An 18,672-nucleotide genomic window follows, 5' to 3' on the forward strand; every position below is an offset into this window, starting at 1 on the left:
CCAGCATCGCCGGGACAAGCTTCTGCCAGTGATGCAGGAGTCAGACGTACCTCCAGTCTCACGCTCTCACCGGCGCTGGCTCTGCAGGGCTAGCTGGAGTAATCAGCAGCCCTGAGACTGGAGCCACACAAGGAACAGGGCTGCTCAGACTGTTTGTCCCGTCGGAGCAGCCCTGGGCCATGAAGGCTCAAGGTTTACACCCACTGCCAAGAGCAAGAGCCGCAGCCTCCCTTTTCATATCAGTTTCAGCAGCAGCCAGACGGGCAGTGCTGTGGGCTGAAGGCACTATGCTGTCCCCTCTTATACATATGGGCAGGTGAACAGCACTGAAGACCCTTCACCAGGCAACATTCATTGGAGGCCTAGTTTATTTACAAATGTCACTTAGGCAGGGTGACTGATGCACTAGCATTGTTACTGTCCAGCTCCATGCTGTTTCATAGGGCTAGAAAGCGAGCAGCCCATAGATCTCTTTGCACTGACCCTTCTGCACCAGTTCCCTACAGAAGAAGTTGAGGGTGGAGGCATGCAAAGGTCCATGGCTGTGGATGCATGTCAGGAGGAGGATGTGTAAGGAGCTGAGAATACTGCACATCTCTCTCCTGTCTTCAATACAAAGTAATGCAGTCAGGCAATTGGCGTGGCTGAAAAGGCCCCGCAGGGTCCAGTTTTGGATCTTGCTCTCCTGGATTGGACTAGGATTATTAATACAATTCTAGCAAAGCAGTGTTGCACGAGTCAGAGAACTCTGAGACGCTGCGTGTTGGTTGTCTCAGCCAGCCAGATGCCTGAATTCAGTAATGCATGCAGGCAGCAGCTTTATCCATGGCAAGTCACTTAAAGCACAGTAACGTAGGAACCTAGGCATCACCCGACCAGATGGGACCAACAGTTCATCTAGCCCAGTAACCCTGTCTCCTGTCCAGCTGCAACAAAGGAAGACACCACACCACACACCTGAAATCTCACTTCAGTTTCCAGATGGGGGTAGGAGGTTCATTATCTTCACTTTGGAGTTTGCTGCTTTTTCTTCAACTTTGCATTGATCCACAAAGCTGCCCGGACTCCCAGGAACCCAGAGCATTTGAGACAGAGTTAATTCAGAGTGGCTCCAATACCAGCAGGGTCCCGGGGACTGAAAGGCTCCAACAATGGGTAATGATCAAAGGCAACCGGGAAGTGGCCTGTTTGATTCAACTACTAATGGTTGGGGATGACAGGAAATCAGGAGCCCCACCAAAGACAAAGAGACTTGGAGATTAGAAAGGTGAGCAAATAAACTGTGATTCAATTTCACATCAGGGGTGGGAGGGGGAAGTAGGAGAGTTGGGGAGAAGCTGAAGAGTGACACAGGACAGCAGGTTAGATGAGCTGGGCAGCAAGAGAGATCAAAGCATCCTGGGCTGGTAACCAGGCAGGCGACAGTCAGCTTCTGGCTTCAGCATGACCACGCCCAGAACACACCTTTCAGTTTTGGGCACCGGAAAGGCACTGACCCATTTGCGGGGAGTTCAGAGAAGAGCAGTAAAAATGAGCTGGAGCAATGGATTCAGGAGAAGGGATTAAACAAGTCCGGCTTGGCAGAGTCACTAGGGAGGGCGATTGGAGTCTGAAAGTACGGGAGGGGAGTAAGCAGGGGAGAGGAAATGGAATTACTCAGGGCAGCAAATGGGGTGTAAAGGGAGCTCGGCTCAATTAAACTAGGAAAGGGGAAGGCTTGGCTATGCTTAGAGAAAAATTCCTGTCAGTGAGACACGTTCTCCTTTGGGAATCCTCCCATGGGAAGAGGCAAAAGCCCCATCGCCTGGGACCTTTCAAATTTGCTTTGGCAAGAATCCCAGGAAGTTCACAGGAGGGACTGGTCCTGCCTGGGGAAGGAGAGAGGGCTGGTTTAAAGAGGTATTCTCCATCTGTAATTCCTACCAGCACAACCCACAGCAGGCACCAGATGTGGGTATATCGAACCTTCAGCAACTGCTGCTAGGCTTGCTACGGGGCTGGCCAGCCCCTGAGACACTGACATCTCACCTAGCCCACCCCACGCCCTGGTAAGGTGACCCAGAGCCTTGAGCTGTGCAGTCCAGCTAAGACACTGAAAGGAGCATGAACCCTCCGCCCGTCTCTTCATCAGCCCTTCCTATCCACCCACCTCTTTCCCTCCAGCCCACCTGCCTCGGGGCTCCCCTAGCCCAGCCCAATTTGCAGGATGGTGTCCCACCTGCTGCTTTTCCTGAGACCTCAGCTGGCGCTGAGCACCCACAGGGGGCAGTGATGGAAGGATTGTTGCCCAGGGCCCACTAGGGGGCAGTAACGGGGAGCGGAGGGGGAGCAATGGGGGGGATCACCAGGCAGTGATGGGGGGGGGGATCGCTGCCCAGAGCCTAGGGTCCCATGGGGGTAGTGATAGGGGGCAATCGCTGGACAGGGCTCACTAGGGGGCAGTGATAAGGGGAGAGGGGAGAATTTCTGCCCAGAGCCCCCACAGGGGGCAGTGATGGGGGGAATCGCCAGGCAGTGATAGGGAAGAATAGCTACCCGGAGCCCAGGGCCCCCATGGAGGGAATCGCTGCCCGGAGCCCAGGGCCCCCATGGGGGCTGCGAGAGGGGGTGGCCGCCCCGGGCTGGGCTCCGGGTGTCCGCGCTCCCTAGCGCCCCCTTGCCCGGTACTCACACGATCCACATGCCGGTGATGGTGACGGCGGGCAGGGTGACGGGCAGGATCCCCCAGGCGGGCATTCTGGCCCCGAGCAGCCAGCAGCGGCCGCGGCCGCGGCCGCGGCGCGGGGTCCAGGCGGGGCTCCCCGGGGGCTGCTCGTCCGAAGCTCGCCCAGAATCAGCCTCCCCATCGGCGGCGCGGCGCAGGAGCGGGACGGGGCTGCCCGTGTGCCCGAGGCCGCAGGGACCCGGCCGGGAGCGAGGCGCGATCAACGGCAGCGCTAGAGCCCGCTGGAGCCGGACTCCGCTTCCCCAGCCAGCTCTGGGCCGGCGGGAGGAGCGACCCCGGCTCGGGGCGGCCCCGCCCCTAGCCCAGCAGGCACGTGTGCGCGGCGCCGGCCGGGGAGCCCGGGGCGCTTCTCCCGCGGGACAGGCCGGGTCCCCCCCAGGCAGGGCGGCTCCACCTTGCCAGGAACCCGGGGCCCTCCCCGCAGCCCTCTCCGGGCGGGGGCCCCTTGGTGGCCCTGGGCCGGGGGGTGCCTAGCATGTGCCCTGCAAAGGCTCTGCCCTAGAGAGGGACCTGCGGCTGCTCTGGCTTCTGCCCCCGGAGGAATGTGGCATGTAACCAACTCCCCCCAGCGCTGTCCTGCTCCCCTCCCCAGTGCACTGGAGGCAGGGCTGGGGTCCCCGCCCAGCGCTCACAATAAGCCACCTGCTAGAGTGGGCCCAAGTCTGGGCAAACCAGGAGCACCAGGGAGCCCCCAACCCTGACTCCAGCAGCAGCAACTGTGGGCAGGACCCTTTGTCTATCTCCCACTCAGCAGCTGGGTTCTGCTCTTGCCCAGTCTCCGGCTTGAGTCAGAACAGCGGCCCTTAGCCAGCGTTTCTTCCAGTGCCCGGCCCTGGTCGGGTAGAGCAGACACCTGTATGTCCAGGGGACGGTTGGGTAGAGATGGGAAGTTTAACTCACCCAGCCGGAGCAGGTGAGAGCTGAACATGCATTGAAAGACCAGCACCGCCCCTGCCTGACTGCAGCCCCCCTCACTGCCATGCTTAGAGCAGCCAGTCAAGGCCTCCCCAAATCAAGGCCCTGGGTAACTGCACCCCCACCCCCACCCCCCTGAGTGACTGAGAACAGTGCAGGGAGAAGGCAGCTGGGGAGCCCAAAGCCGGCCACTTGAGCAGCAGCCAGAAATGACCTTAGGGGAGGTGTCTGCATGGGGAGAGGGATAGCTCAGTGGTTTGAGTATTGGCCTGCTAAACCCAGGGTTGTGAGTTCAATCCTTGAAGGGGCTATTTAGGGATCTGGGGCCTAAATCAGGATGAGTCCTGCCCTGTTCAGGGGGTTGAACTAGATGACCTCCTGAGGTCCCTTCCAACCCTGATATTCTATGAGCCCCACAGCCAGCAGGAGCTGTGGCTATGTAGGTTTTTAACGCCGCTCCCCCACAAAGACAGCGAGAACCCTGTCTGGGGCTGTGCAGGTAGGATGGGAATAGGCCACACAGTGGGGTGGATCCTGCCAGTTCCTTTCACCTCAAGGATGGCCCTAAAGGTTCCCCCCTCCCCCAAGCGGTGACCAGACTGCCACCAGTTATCTTCAGACAAAGCAGCTCTCAAGCCCTAAGGAGACAGGGCGGGGGAGAAAGGCAGCTACTTGTAACACCGCCACCGTGAATAGCAGCAAGGCCTGGAAGGGTTTGTTTGTGGAAACCTGGGTGGCAGCTTCTCCTGGCTAAAGCTGCACGCAGAAGCCTGTGAGCTTTCCTGCTGGGGAGTTAAATTCAGCCCTGCTGACTCCTCTGCAAGCCAGATGGGGAGGGAACAGCTAGCAGGGTTTCCCAGCTGCACCTTCACTTCCATTGCAAGTCTCAGCCTGCATTGATCCATTTCGATCAGTCCTCACCTCTGGATACAGCTGTGTGTAGCAGTATTGCATGCTGGGAGTTGTAGTCTCTCTAGGTCTTCTGCAGCTGAACATAACCACGGGCCCTTTAATTGAAGTTTGTGGGTTGTATGGTTCCAAACAGCAAATTCAGCCTTAGCTATCACAGCTGCGATCCCAGGCTTTCCAAACATCTTCTGCAGTCAACCACTAACCACAAGGAGTTTTGCACTAAGTGTGCTGTACTCTTAAAACATCTTTCCCATACTACATGCAGGGGAGGGGCACCTAGGTCGGTCCCCCCCAGGATAAGAGAGAGAGGAGGTGTGGGGCTTGAAAGCTTCTCCCTCTCCAACAGAAGCTGGTCCAATAGAAGACAGTAGGTGAAAGATAAGGTGGGTGAGATACTATGGGAGCCCTGGGCTAAAGCTCCGGCCGCAGTTTGTCTCCAACAATGGACCATAGCTCGGAAGCCCCCTCTGCTGGCAGCAGGCACGACTGCACAGACAAATAGCGCATTGTTATCGCCTCTAGCAAGAACAATACACGCCAGTGTGTTAGGGCTCCAGGGCTAATGACGCAGCTGCTGATGGACGCAGCATCCTTTGTTAGGGATTACGTTGTTTACAAACAATGGGAAGAACAGTGTAAACGGAACAAGGCTGCTTTGGGATTGCTAAAGCTTTCGTTTGCATGCACCGGCAGTCTGAAAGAGATTGGGGCCAGATGTTCCAGGGGGCTTACCAGTGGGAGCTACCAACCACATCTGAAAATTTGGCCCCACTCATGGATCCAGGAGCGCTCACCTCTGGTTCTGTAACATCTAGCATTTGGGTATTAATTTTTCTCCTTCTATTGGATTGGCTAAATTCAATGACCAAACACCACTGGAGTTAAAGGGATACTTCCATTTCTTTTTAGGTGGATTTCATTTAAAAGCGACCAACCAGGTTCAGGTTCTACAATTGCCCGAGTTCGCAGGCCAGGTGTGTGCTTTGACAACCATATTTGAGCTTTTGAAGAGGGGTTCATTGCTCCTGGTGCAGTTCAAAAGGCCCATGCAGACAGGTGAAGCAGTAACACTGACTACCTGATGTGCTCTCAATCTACAGATAAAACAAACTTTTTTTTTTATGTTGCTTCCATTACACGCATCTTAATTGTTACATGGAACAACAGTAGGTAAAAAAAATTCCAAGTGTGATTTTTAGTGTCCTTTTTAGCAGCACTTTGTCAAGCATATGCAAAGAAGAAAAATAAAAGCCCAATCCTAGCTGAAAATATAGGCTGACAATTTGCTCCTATTGCTGTACTCACCCTCTCCTCAAAGGCAGTAGATAGCACTAGTCTGTATGTCACTACAGTATGTATGTGCTGTCACAGTTCAGGGCAACTGCACCTGTATTTCCCCTCTCTGGTCCAGCAAGGGCACCGATGCTTAGCTCCCCTGGCTGTCACCTCTCTTGCATGGAGAGACATCCCTCACCCTTCTGACCAGGGGATCTCCAGGCTGAACAGTTCCCTGCCTTCACTGTTATTCCCAGCAGAGACAGGCTGCCCCAGCAGTGCTGCTTGCTTTCTCTTCAGAGACACTTAGCACAGCCAGGCATAACAAAATAGTTATGAAGTAGCTGGGAAAATGTAGCGATGCCACTGTCTGGCTAGCATTCACATCGTGAAACGAACACAGCAGGGACACAAGGTAGAAAGAGTGATGCCAAGATGCTGTAAGATAGTAAACTTGCAAGCCATCTACATTGGACAGAAGGTTATAAAGAGGAGTTTGGGGAAAGGACATGAGAACAGAGGGGCAGGCAGGAGACCAGAAGCTGGAACTCGATATGGAAGGTGTTGGGGCGTCGTGGAGGGATGCAAATAAGGGTCTGACAAGTCAGTGATGGGAAAGAAAGATGATTGTGGCAGCACTGGAGGGGAGAGGACGAGGTGGCAACAGCGAAGGTGACCAAGGAATGGCCCAGGGTTGTAGTAGGAAGGATGGGAAAGGGAAGGATGGATTTTTAGGCCAGCCATAAAAGCAGCAGCATTTGGTAATTGGCCCTTCCAATCCCAGTGCACAAGGCTCCCTTCTGGGTACCATTCCAGAAGGCTCACAAGGGCTACCAAGGCAATGTCCCCCATGACTAGGCATTTAGGCCTTTCGCCCTCCAATTAAAGTCAACCCAGCACACTGTTTCAAGCACTCTCTTCGGCAGGTGCTCTGACCTAACCTATGTCCATCTTCTAGGTTCCAAGAGCCTTGGGGTAGGATCTGGGGCTGTGTCCTGCACAGCTCTCAGCACACTGCAGCACTTAGGAGAAGATCCATAGAGGGGCAGAAACTACAGGGAAACATGTATGTCCTTCTGGAGACATGGAAACTCTAGGACCCTGCAGGAAGCCACACTCTCTTATGCCCCAGCAGACTCCAAGCAGGGGGACATGAAGCCAGGACCTCCCTCTGAGCAGTGCTGGGCTGGGGAAGGGGATGGCTGCAATCAGAGCAGCCAGGCTTTGTGTGGAGACATCGCAGGGCTGGTATCACTGGCACCAGTTCACCACCTCAGCACAGACTGTGAAGAAGCTGCACACTAGCAAGAGGCCAGGAGGAGCTTTATGGCAGAACTAAAGCATTTCCGTGTCCATAAGAGCTCTGACAGCCCCACCCTGCTCAGTTCCGAGCCATTTCTTCTTAACTCTTTGCTGCCATTCTGCCCTGCGGCCTCTCTGCTGCAAGCCAACTTGGCAGCATTCTTTGAAAGGCTCCCTTCTCATTGGGGGTGTCTCACTGCACGGGGACATATCCTGCTACATGCTGGGCCCGGCAAGCCTAGCACAGGGGGCGACACCCTTGCTCTTCTCAAAGCCCAGATATCAATGCCACTGACTCGAGAGAAAAGGAAGGAGCCACCAAGCCAGAGTGTTCATTTACAGGACATTTATTACACTGTAAAAAGTCCATTGGATTCCCAGCCATTTATTCCTTATGTACATTGTCTATCCTCTGTGGCTCTGGGTTTCCTCTGAGTACAGAACATGCCAGCTCTGAGTCACTCCCCGTTTCCAATGGGATTTCTGCAATCAGCCCAGAGAATTTATAAAACTATTTCAGAAAACAGGAAGAACTGAGATATGGTACATGCCAGCTGGCTGGCTCCGCTTCCGGAAGGGATGGCAGAGAAGGCATTGGCATCCACAGCACAGGGGAAAAGCAAAGTGCAACACTGCCAGGGCTTTGCTGAGCTGCTGGAGCTTTGGAGGCAGGGAAGGAGGGAAGCTGAGCACCCCAACTCCCATGGTGGGACTTGACAAGCAGCCAGCTCCTCTCTCAAGCTAAGGAGCATTCAGGCCCAATGGCTGGAGAAGAGAGCACCTGCAGCTGGAAACAGGAAGGGGCCAGTGTAGTGTCTAGGCAGGAGGATGCTGTTGTTCATTTCATGGGGAGTTGCTCCCAAGAGCTGCTGTGGGAGAGGCATTGCTGGAGCTGCTTTCAGCTGCTGGCTTCCATCTAAGTCTGCCCAACAGCTAACACTGGTTGGATTCTCCCTCCTCCCAGAAAGGCCTCAGCCGTGTCACTCAGACCCAGAGGGAGGGGGTAGAGCTGGTCTTGCCAGGGGTGCCCACCTGCGCCCTTTAGCCATTGGGCTGGAGGGAGCATGGTGATATGCTGCAGTCCGGAGCCAGGAGAGCACAGCCTGCACACCATGGCCAGCAAGCTCAGAGCCATGCTGAGGGGGGCTGTATGTTTCTGGGGAGAGGAATGAAAGCCAAACACCTGCCGCGTGTGGATGCTCAGGGCCTGCACCAAGAACTAGTGCCAAGGACAGTGGATGAACCAGCTGGCCTGAATCATTAGAGAGGTCCCAGGAACCCAGGCCTCTCTGCTCCCACAGCACAGAGCTTCCCTATTCACCTGCTTGCTCACAGGCTTCAGTGGCTTGCTCACAGCCTGCTGGGTAAAGGTGGTGGCCTGGCCCTTGAGATTGCAAAGGCAAGGAGGCGGTCAGTGGTGATTAGTGGCACTGAGCTCCCCCTCCAAGGAAGGGAGCCAGTGACTCCTGAGCAGTAGCCATGAGAAGGGAGCAAAGGCCAACACGCTCCAGGGGGATTTTAGCAGCTGCCCTGCCAAGCACCCTGCTGCCCTTCTGCTCAAGCTACCATCCTCCACAGCAAACGTGGCAACTACCAGGGAGGATCTGGCTGGTATCCTCCACCTGCAGCACTTCCTCAGCAAGCCGTCCTCGAGCCCCCTCTCTCTAGTTGACTTCAGAGGTTGTCATGGGATCGGTGGGCCGTGCAGTGGCCAGGAGGGGAACAGGGGAAGTGGCCTCAATCAGAGCAGGGTTGAGAATGATTGGCAGAGTCATAGGCGGCACCCCGACCTGCAGGGGGGAGGCGAGAGGCTGCAGGATCAGTGGTGACTGTGCCATATGAGGAGGTACATCTGTGACAGGGCTCATCTTCACTGATGCCATCGCAGAGAGAGGGGAGCCAGAGGCACCTCTGATGGCTGGGCCAGGGCCTGGGGCTCTCTCAGAGTCTGTGGGAGGAATGGAAAGAACAATCCTTTGTGTTAAACCCTCTCCTGTGTAACCCCGAGGTGACCAGGGATTGCGGGGCCTGCCCCCGGGCTGGCCTCCCCCTAAGCCAAGCGGGGATCGCGGGGCCTTCCCCTAGGCCAGCCTCTGCGCCAAGCCCAACGGGGATCACAGGGCCTTCCTCACACCACCCTCCCCCGAGAGGGGATTGCGGGGCTGCCCACAGGCCAACCTCCACCTGAGCCGAGATTGCGGGGCCTCCCCCAGGTCACCTTCCCCTGAGCCAAGCAGGAATTGTGGGGCCTGCCCGAGGCCAGCCTCCCCCCGAGCTGAGTGGGGATCACGGGGCCTTCCCCCGGGGCCAGCCTCCCAACTCCCAGCCAGGCACCCTGAGCAAAGACACAAGCCAGGGCAGATCGCGAGCACTCCCCCAACCACAGAGGGATGGAGGCCTAGGCTTGTCCACTTGAAAACTGAAGCCCACTCCATAGCTCAGAGCCTGCTCAGGAGACCCAGCCCCTGCAGACCCATCTGATTGAGGCTGAAAGTGGCTCCACTGAACCCAAGCCCAGCTGAATAATGCTGCTGGGGAGGGACGAGTGCTTGAGCCCACAGGAGACTCACCACTGGCACCCAGCTCAGAGGGCTTCTCTGAGGGCAATGGGTGGGCAGCAGAAGCAGGCGGGGCAGGTGCCACTGGTTTCTGAGGATGTGGCTCTGTTGGCACGCTGGGGACAGGTTCTAGATACATAAAATAAGCAGTGAGCCTGCAGCCCCCCTAGAGCCATACTCCCCCCGACCCCACCATCCATCCTCTCACCACAGTGCCCTACTCACAAGCCCCACCACCCCAGGCCTATGAGCTCAACAACATCCTGGAACTGGAGCAAGGCTCCCCCCACCCACTGGGAAGCAAAGGTCTGGCCTACAAGGGAAGGGCCGTGGTGGCAATTCCCCAGCCCTGCATACCCTGGATGACTGTCTGTTTGAAGAGCTCATCGCGCAGTCTGGGCAGGAAGCAATCTATCCGCTCCCAGGTGATCTCCCAGAGGTCCGAGTACCCTGTGCGTGAATCCGCACTGTGGAATATTCCAGCCGTGTCCATCACAAGCAGCATGTTCTTCAGAGATTCTGGGATGGCCTCTGGCTGCAACGAGACACTCCTTAGAACAGAGCTGGGGCAACTCAGGGACAGAGCAATGGAGGCACAGAACAGCTGACGGAGGGTCTTGGACTACGAGACCACAGGGGGACATGGGACCAGGAGGGTTTCACAGCAGGGTAGGGGAGCGAGCCGGGTGTAAGAGTGGGAAGAGAAGGAACCATGAGGCCCAGAGAACCAGCGAACCATTGTAGCACCCACTCAGTGCCATACCAGTAAGTCACTGGAGCCTGCATGCATGTACTTGTCCATGAAGTCCAGGATCGTCAGCCACAGAGCAGCAAATGTTGTCAAGGAGAGCAGTGGGGACAGATGCTGCAGGAACACCTAGAGTAGCAGACACCACCACAGTAAGGGACACGAGTTAAGAGGCAGCACCAAGCCACAGGGCTGCGACCCTCAGCTCTGTGGCCAAACCCTCCCTCCTGGAGCCCTCGCTTTTTCTGGCAGGTTCAGGAGAGGGATAGGCAGGATTCCAGGCACAGGGCTCTGAGGGCTCCAGAGGCAGTGCCCAGGACCTGATCTCCCCTCCTTTAGATCTCCAGCACATGCTGCTGCTCAGCTCCGACCCCCCCACTTCCATGCCTTTGGCATCCACTTCCCCTGGGCTATGGGCCAAATGCTGATCAAGGCGTTATCACTGATCGCTCTGGAGGAGGAGCGCAGTGTGATGGTGTCTGTCTCCATCCTCTGCCAACTGCTGGGATGAGGGGAACATGCTGCAGTCTGGCAGCAGGACACCCCCTTGGAAAGCAGATATCGCACAGCATGTGCAGCTGGAGGAGGTGCCCATTGCTCAGGGCTAATGCCAGGCCAGATCACACACTGGCAGTCAACCTTCAAGCCCACCCCCCAGAGCAGCAGAGTTGGTCAAAATCCAAGCACAACTTTTTAGCTAGACCCCAAGCAGAGAGTCGCCAAGCAGACTGCCCACAGAGCTCCGCACGCACAAGCGGAACAAGGCACTCTCGGGTGCTGTGGAGCATCCTTGCCTTGGAGAGCAGCGTTGAGGCTCTCATTCTGGTCTCCTCCATCCCACCAACGTCAGCTGGGCTCACGTTCTCCAGCAGTTTGGTCAGCAGAGGGAACAGCACCTAGTGGATCAATGACATGAACATGTCGTAGGTCAGGAATAGTCACTGCAGCAGAGGTGGTTACTAACCTGGCTGGCTCATGGCATTCTGGGGACTCACTTCCAGGCCAGCAAGCGCAGAGGCAGCTCAGGAAATGAGAAGGAAAGGGCTGCTTTCACACCTCAAAGAGGTTCAGCTGGGAGTCTGGGCAAAGGGGTTTTCAGAGGGACTGGTAGTGGGGAAAGCCCAATCCCTCACTGTGAGTGGGCAGCTGCCTGGAACAGCTGCACTCCCATGCTAGCCACAGGGCATGGGAAGCCAGTGCCCTCAGCCCCTGGACTGCTTGCTGCTTGACTCCCCCATACAGTGCTGCTAAAGCCAATGGGAAGCCAGCCAACTCCAGCTACAGTTCCCAGAGGCAGCGCTCCCCTGCTCAAGTGCACAGCTCAGCTGGAAGGTTACCTTATTGAAGCAGGACTCCCACTCCAAAGCATCCAGCGCCTGCAGGTCATGCACGAGGAGAGCCCGCTGCAGGTAGGTGAGTGCCTGCATCCGCACCTGACGCCGGGCATCACAGCACAGCCAGGCAATACCTGCACATGGGTGAGAGCCAGACTCTCATTTCCGCATCAAACATAGGGCAGTGTCATGGCCCCCGCTGCCACCCTGTGGGTGAGTGTAAAAGCTCATTCTAATGCAGAGCAACACTGCCATGCAATCTGGAGCCTTGGGTGAGAAGTGCTAGGGAAGGGTATATGCTGACCCTCCTTCACCCCCAGGAGAGAGGCTATACTGCACCGAGGTCACAGATGGGAAACCTGAGGCCTAGAGTGGTAAAACGACAAGTCCAAAGTGAGCCAGTGGCAGAGATGCCATGTCGGACTTGGCTCACAGCCCTGCTCTGAGCACTAAGTCACATCTCCCTCCAGCCCCATGGTGTTGGACGACGCTCAGCCCTGACCGTTCAGAACAGCAGTGCTGCTGGTCACTTAGTCACTGCGGCCCTTTACCATGCTGCCATGCAAGCTCATCTCAGTTGCCAGGCCCCTGGCCTGGGTGAAACAGGATGTTAGCCAGTGGAAGGGTATTGGTAGCAACAGCCATGTCAAAACAGCCAAGGAACAGAAGCAAACGCACTGATTTCTTCTCAAGCTGGGCTCAGACATCACTTGTCATACAACTGCTGTCCAGTGTCCTTTTCCAGCTGGAGAGAACAGGAGGAGCCACTAGCTGAACTCTCCTCCTTCCCCCATCTGCAGGGCTCGGCCCTGTGTACCAGCCCCCACCCAGACACTGGAAATCTCCTCCCCATCAGCATAGGAAAGCAGTGGTGGGAGGGGAGGGGGGGCTTTACCCTGCAGCAACGGGCACCAGCAGTTGGACCACAGTGTTTGAGAGTCTGCTTCTATTTTCTTCCCTGCGGCCTCCAGGTGGTGCTGCTCCTCTGCCCAAGAGCTGTAGATGGTGGCAGCTCGTGTGTGGAGGGTGTGCATGAGATCCAGCAACTGCAATTAAAAGCATCCAAGTAAGCAATGCACCAGGGATGCCATTTCATACTGGGAGGGAGGGCAACTTTAACCAGATTCCAGAGGCTACTTGGGCACCTGAAAACTCAGGGTTTTTTCCCCAGATAACATCTTAGATACAAAAACAACAAGGAGTCTGGTGGCACCTTAAAGACTAACAGATTTATTTGGGCATAAGCTTTTGTGGGTAAAAGCCCACTTCTTCAGATGCATTGTTTTTTACCCACGGAAGCTTATGCCCAAATAAATCTGTTAGTCTTTAAGGTGCCACGGGACTCCTTGCTGTTTTTGTGGATACAGACTAACATGGCTACCCCCGATCTTAGATACAGTGCTCCTGTCAGATAACAATTTCTAATTCCTATATAAAGAAAGAAAATTAAATAAATATTAGATCCTCTAATACTAGCATGTTCCGACATCTTGTGTCAATTCACTTAAGGGACACTGGTTTGGTTTAAAATTTTAATGTGTATACTTACTTTGTTACTAATTCTTTGAATACAATTGAAACAATTGTAGAAAAATCTAGATTACTTTCTATCACTTTTTTGCAGTTCATGAAGCTTGGAATAGATCATTTAACTTTTGGAAACATCCTACTAGGGCAAGGCCCCATGAGTTTATACTGCACCTGCCTGGGGCTCTAAGGCTGTTACCCCACTACAAATAACAGACTAGAAACTGACTTTAAACAGGAGTGAATCTGACACTATCAAAAAGAAAAGGAGTACTTGTGGCACCTTAGAGACTAACCAATTTATTTGAGCATGAGCTTTCGTGAGCTACAAACTCCTTTTCTTTTTGCGAATACAGACTAACACGGCTGTTACTCTGAAACCTGACACTATCAAGTCACTTTCATAGTATTGCCAACCCCAAAATGTTTAAACATCATGAATCAGATTCACCCAAAATCATGAGATTGGCTTTAAAAATAATGAGAGTATGTAAAAATGATACATTTGGCATTCTTTTTATTTACATTCTGCTTTTTGAGCCTTTACAATGCATTGGGGTCACATTTTGAAGCTTTCTCCACAGCCACAAGGGCTAGAAATTTCATTTCTCTTTAAGAATGAAGGATGAAATCATCACATAGCCACTTGACTCCAGGAGCTGGGGCTTTAAGGAAAATAATAATCATCATGAGACTCATGACAGATTAATGACAAAATCATGAGAGCTGGCAACACTGCCTTCTGTTTAGAGGCTACTTTCCAGAAGGGTCTTAAAACACAACACTACAGTGCTTGAGTTGCAATTTTCACAGGAGAATATTTAAAACCAAACACCAAGAAAATTCTACATTTTAAAGTTGAGAAAAAATGGAGACTTCTGCGGTATCTCAGGGTCACTGCAGGCAGGAAAGGAAAATAAACAGCACCAGGGCTCTTGGCAGCTCTTCCTCTTGAAAGAAAGTTGGAGGGGTCAAATCTCCTAGACATTAATCAAGTAAAACTATTGCCATCAGTGCCTACACTCAGAGATATTAACATCACAGTGAACATATGATTACGTGTGTGGTTAATAACTATACACGTCATACTTAACTATCTGAGCCATTTTATCCAGAGTTACACATCATATATGTATTGGCTCAGGGACTATTTTCCCACGAGGTGCCTTTGAAAATCTCGCCTTTTGTCTGTGTCCTAGGGTGACTAGACAGCAAGTGTGAAAAATTGGGACAAGGGGTGGAGGGTAATAGGCACCTATACAAGACAAAGCCCCAAATATTGGGACAGTCCCTATAAAAATCGGGACATCTGGTCACCCTAGCGTGTCCCTCAGTGCCCCATCTGTACAATGGGGATAACAGCACTGCTCTACCTCACCGTGGGGTTGTGATGTGAGGCAGTCATACTGTGATGATGGGGCCACATAAGTACAGATAGAGTGGGAACTTCTCTATATCTGCTATCCCTTCCTTGGGTTTTGGTTCCTTTTCACCTACCCCCCTCACATCTCCCTTTTTTCTGAATAAAAAGGAGGAGGAGTCTGGTGGCACCTTAAAGACTAACAGATTTATTTGGGCATAAGCTTTCATGGATAAAAAACCCACTTCTTTTTTTACCCACAAAAGCTTATGCTCAAATAAATCTGTTATTCTTTAAGTTGCCACCAGACTTCTGGATACAGACTAACACAGCTACCCCTCTGATCTTTCCTGAATGTAAACTTGGCTCAGAGGGCTTGGCTGTATTTCTTCTAAGTCCCCTGCTTTCTCTCTTCAACACCCCCTTACCCCCAGAGGGATTCCTGTTTTACAGGTTCATCTAACTGGACTTCCAGATCCTTAATTTAATCACAGAACCCTTTCTTATCTTAATCACCCTGCCTCTGTTTGTAAACAAAACACTGACTCCCTGCCCCAAGGGCACAAGCTGCAAGAAGCATCTCTCTCCTGCAGAACTGACATTCCACACTAATTCTGTGAAGTTGAGAGGTCCCTATGGGAGCCCACCTCCTGTAGGGAACTAAGGGGGGGGCAGGACCTGACCTCCCGCTCCCTAATTGGCAACTTGCAGGACTCTAGTGCCCAAAGCAATGCCATGCCCTGCCTTCCCCTAAACCAGGGCTAAAGACTTTCACTCCTCACCCAGCTTCGCCCACACCAGTGCACAGTCCGGGGACAAGGGGTTGGGGGGGGGGGGTCACCTCCCTCTACGCCTCCCACCATACACAGAGCATGTCTGGGTCATGCGAGAGCCGGGGACAGACACACTGGCAGAGATGAACCTGTCTTTAAGGGACAGGAGGAAGAAGTAATCCTCTGGGAGGAGGGAGGATCAGGGGAAGGACTAGTGGGTCACATGGGAAAGAATGGAGTCCTTTCTAGGTGTGTGGGGACGGAGCTTTGCCTCTGGAGAGAGGGAGACAACTGCAGTCATGCTGACCAGGTACAGTCTGATCTTCTCAGCGTAAAGCCTGTAACAAGGCTATTGCTCAGGGACTAATGATTCAGTTACTGAACTCTAGATCTACAGCATGACTCTTCCCACAGGACAACACCCAGCATGGCGCTGCACATGGCCCGTAATCAAGGTCCAGATTGAGAACTGTTTCCAGACAGAGGCGATTCCCCCACCCTTCAAAGACCCCTAAATTCCAAATACATCCTTCATTCCCCTCCATAGAAGTGCCCTAACTCCACCTCGGACACACCCCAGGGCTCACACATCCTTCGTTCCTCTATCACAGACACCCTCTAATCCTTCTCATGCCCCTCACTATCTCATCACAAAATCCGCCCCATCCCAGTCACCCTCCTCAGTGACCCCCACAGCTCCAGACACAGCCTTCACCCCTCTTTATTAAACCTCACCCCCCACATCTGCCTGTGTCTTCCCTCATCACACAGACACCTCCCACGCTCCCCTTAACACTAGGACCAGACACATGCCTGACCCCTAACTGAGCAGTGATAGAGATGAGCCCCACCCCTCTTGGGGAAGTTCCCACCAAGGGTGGGCAGCGGGGCCCCCAGATGGGAAAGGAGAGGAGGAAATCCTGGCTATACTTACGTCCTGACTAACCTGTAAAGACACAGTGTGGTAGCTGGCCGGGACACTCTCGTCATCCTCCTCGTCGCTGTGGGAGTGGCTCTGGTGCTGGCTTGAGGCCCGTGAGCGCCTCAGCAAGTTCTCTTTTGGCTTCTTCTTGAATCGGTTGGATTTACCATCATACTTATGGCTCTTCACTCGCTTCTCCTGGGACTTGTACCCTAGGGAGCACCAGGAGCCATAACATACCCATGGACATACTCCATCACACACACTGGGATCCCAATGCAGACTGGCCCGCAAGCCCTTCTCAATCTACATATTAACAACCTTCTGAAGTAAAGGGCCCAACCTCATGAGGTGCCGAGTGTCCCCAGAGGATCCTCAGAGCCTGTTGGGACCAAGCCCCGGAGCAGCAGCACCACCCGGATGCCATTTCTCCGGCTGATGGTGCTCCTCTTTCTCCACCTCGCAGTCACACAGTCCCCCTCACTGGCAAGTATGAGGGACAGGAAGGAGCTATGGAATGAGGTCAGCACTAGCTCACTACTCCAGCGCCCATGGCCAGACCAGTCCCCACTGGGTGATCTGCCTGCTGCAGCCAGTCAAGCTTTAAAAGACCAAAGTGACAAGGCCTCCCCCTGCCCCCGCCCCGCCCAGAAAATCCCACAGCCAATTGGCTCTCCTCCTTCGGGGGTGCACTCTGCTTGTCCCTTGCTCCTCTGTGTGCTGTTGCCTGACGCACCCTAACCAAGCCCCACCTTACCTCCATTCAAACTCGCCTCTACAAAGATGCGGATGGTTTTGACGCAGAGCTCGAAGTTCTCTGGAGTGACATGAGCAGCATCTCGCACAATGAAGGACAGGGACTCCACGCACTTCATGAGAGATTTAGTGTCGTGTGGGCCCAGGTCCAGACCCACAGTCAGGCTATACTGGTTCACGAGAGGAGATGGACCCTGCCTGCTGAGCCCAGCTGTGGGTTTGGGGCTGTCAATGTCGTCCTTGCCAACCTGCAATGCAGAGCAATAGCACAGTGTGAGAGGATGCAGCCCCGCGTACACAGCACAGCACAGACGTGTCAGCCCATCCCCAGGGCAGGTGTTTTCTCTATCACCAACAGAAGGTACTGCTGCTGGCTGGACCCATCTCCCCTCCTTTCTACACTTGTCTGCTCCCGTTCACCTCTTCTCCACCTGTGCTTCTCATCCCCTCACCCCCCTTGCTCTGTTCTCCAGTCCCACTCCCTTCGGACCCCACCCCACACTGCACCCAGAGCTGTCAGAGAATGGCACCCACTCGCTACAGGGCAAGGGCAAGCCAGATGCACATTGAGGAGGATGGGATCTGCAGGGCAGGGAGCTCATTGACAGCTGCACCCCAACTCCAGTGGATACATGTCCAGCTGTGGTGCTAACAGCTGTCTCACTTTGGTACACTCTGCTGCTACAAGGGATTGAGCCTTTGCCCCAGGCAGCCCTCGCCTTACTCACCACCAGCCAGCCGCTGTTCACCACATCCACGTCAGTCACGGAGCGATGCATCTTGCCTTGCTTGCTGTGATCAGCATATACCTCAGAATCAGAGGTGTAGCCACGGTCCAGGCTGACATCACTCGGGTGGTAGGACAAGGAGATCTCACTGTCGGACTGAGCACCTTCAAAAAGAAATGCATATAAGTGAGCCAGAGCCAGAGCTCCAGGGGATATAAGCCAAAAGAGGCTGCTCCAGCCCATGAGTTCCCAGTTAGAGGAGAACCTGGCCAGGCCTCATTTCCTCTTGCTTTTCCCCCATGAAAGCAGCCATCAGAGCAGCACCCTCAGGGAAAAGAGAGAGAGACCAGATCTTTGTAATAGTTTCTCCCCTATAGCAGGCTTTATGATAAATGTGATTTACGCTGGGAATTCCCACAGGATTCTCCATACTCCAGCTGGCTAACATGGCTGGGGACCTAGAAGGGGAGAGAATCCAATGCTGAAGCCTGGACAAGATAATGATGGAGCCCAGCCATGGGTTCCCAAAACTGGCCTCCAAAATTGCATTTGCAAAAATCTTTTGCACCCCGCCCCCATTTGTGCATGTGCCCTCTGCACCCACACTGCCTGCTGCATAGCCATACTCAACAGGGGGTACATGCAGATCCAACCAAAAATGTGGCCTTAACTGCTGAGCCCCATCTGTATGCATGGAGGCGCTTTCATTCCAGGCTCCTCAGCAGCGCTCTACTCCAGGGGGGCAGATCAGAAAAATCACATGGAAAAGGGGAGTTTGAGGAGAATTACTGCAGTTGCTATGTTGGGACAGAGCAGCACAGCCAATGTGTTTGAGAA

General features: G+C 54.1%; 2 protein-coding genes across 14 annotated transcripts in view; both read right to left on the reverse strand.

Annotated features, from left to right (window-relative positions):
- LOC140914627 (transmembrane protein 150A-like) overlaps positions 1 to 2,773 on the reverse strand; it is a 30,292-nt gene extending 27,519 nt beyond the window's left edge. The window contains exon 1 of one of the 2 annotated variants that reach the window (XM_073352944.1): positions 2,672 to 2,773. In XM_073352944.1, the coding sequence (XP_073209045.1) occupies positions 2,672 to 2,736 (65 nt within the window). In that variant the 5' untranslated portion in view covers positions 2,737 to 2,773. Of the gene's footprint in view, positions 1 to 957; positions 1,118 to 2,671 lie in introns of those variants that run through there. The other variant, XM_073352946.1, reaches the window with a different exon arrangement.
- A 4,687-nt stretch (positions 2,774 to 7,460) lies between these two features.
- GBF1 (golgi brefeldin A resistant guanine nucleotide exchange factor 1) overlaps positions 7,461 to 18,672 on the reverse strand; it is a 179,846-nt gene continuing 168,634 nt past the window's right edge. For 8 of the 12 annotated variants that reach the window (XM_073352952.1, XM_073352955.1, XM_073352954.1 and 5 more), the window contains 10 exons: positions 17,836 to 17,999; positions 17,109 to 17,355; positions 16,364 to 16,563; positions 12,665 to 12,815; positions 11,773 to 11,903; positions 11,230 to 11,331; positions 10,451 to 10,564; positions 10,045 to 10,222; positions 9,700 to 9,816; positions 7,461 to 9,077 (listed from right to left, as the gene is read on the reverse strand). In XM_073352952.1, the coding sequence (XP_073209053.1) occupies positions 8,794 to 9,077; positions 9,700 to 9,816; positions 10,045 to 10,222; positions 10,451 to 10,564; positions 11,230 to 11,331; positions 11,773 to 11,903; positions 12,665 to 12,815; positions 16,364 to 16,563; positions 17,109 to 17,355; positions 17,836 to 17,999 (1,688 nt within the window). In that variant the 3' untranslated portion in view covers positions 7,461 to 8,793. Of the gene's footprint in view, positions 9,078 to 9,699; positions 9,817 to 10,044; positions 10,223 to 10,450; positions 10,565 to 11,229; positions 11,332 to 11,772; positions 11,904 to 12,664; positions 12,816 to 13,084; positions 14,277 to 16,363; positions 16,564 to 17,108; positions 17,356 to 17,835; positions 18,000 to 18,672 lie in introns of those variants that run through there. The other 4 variants (XM_073352959.1, XM_073352958.1, XM_073352949.1 and 1 more) reach the window with 2 other exon arrangements.

The sequence above is a fragment of the Lepidochelys kempii genome, chromosome 7 (genome assembly GCF_965140265.1).
Source record: "Lepidochelys kempii isolate rLepKem1 chromosome 7, rLepKem1.hap2, whole genome shotgun sequence".
Taxonomy (NCBI): Eukaryota; Metazoa; Chordata; order Testudines; family Cheloniidae; genus Lepidochelys; species Lepidochelys kempii.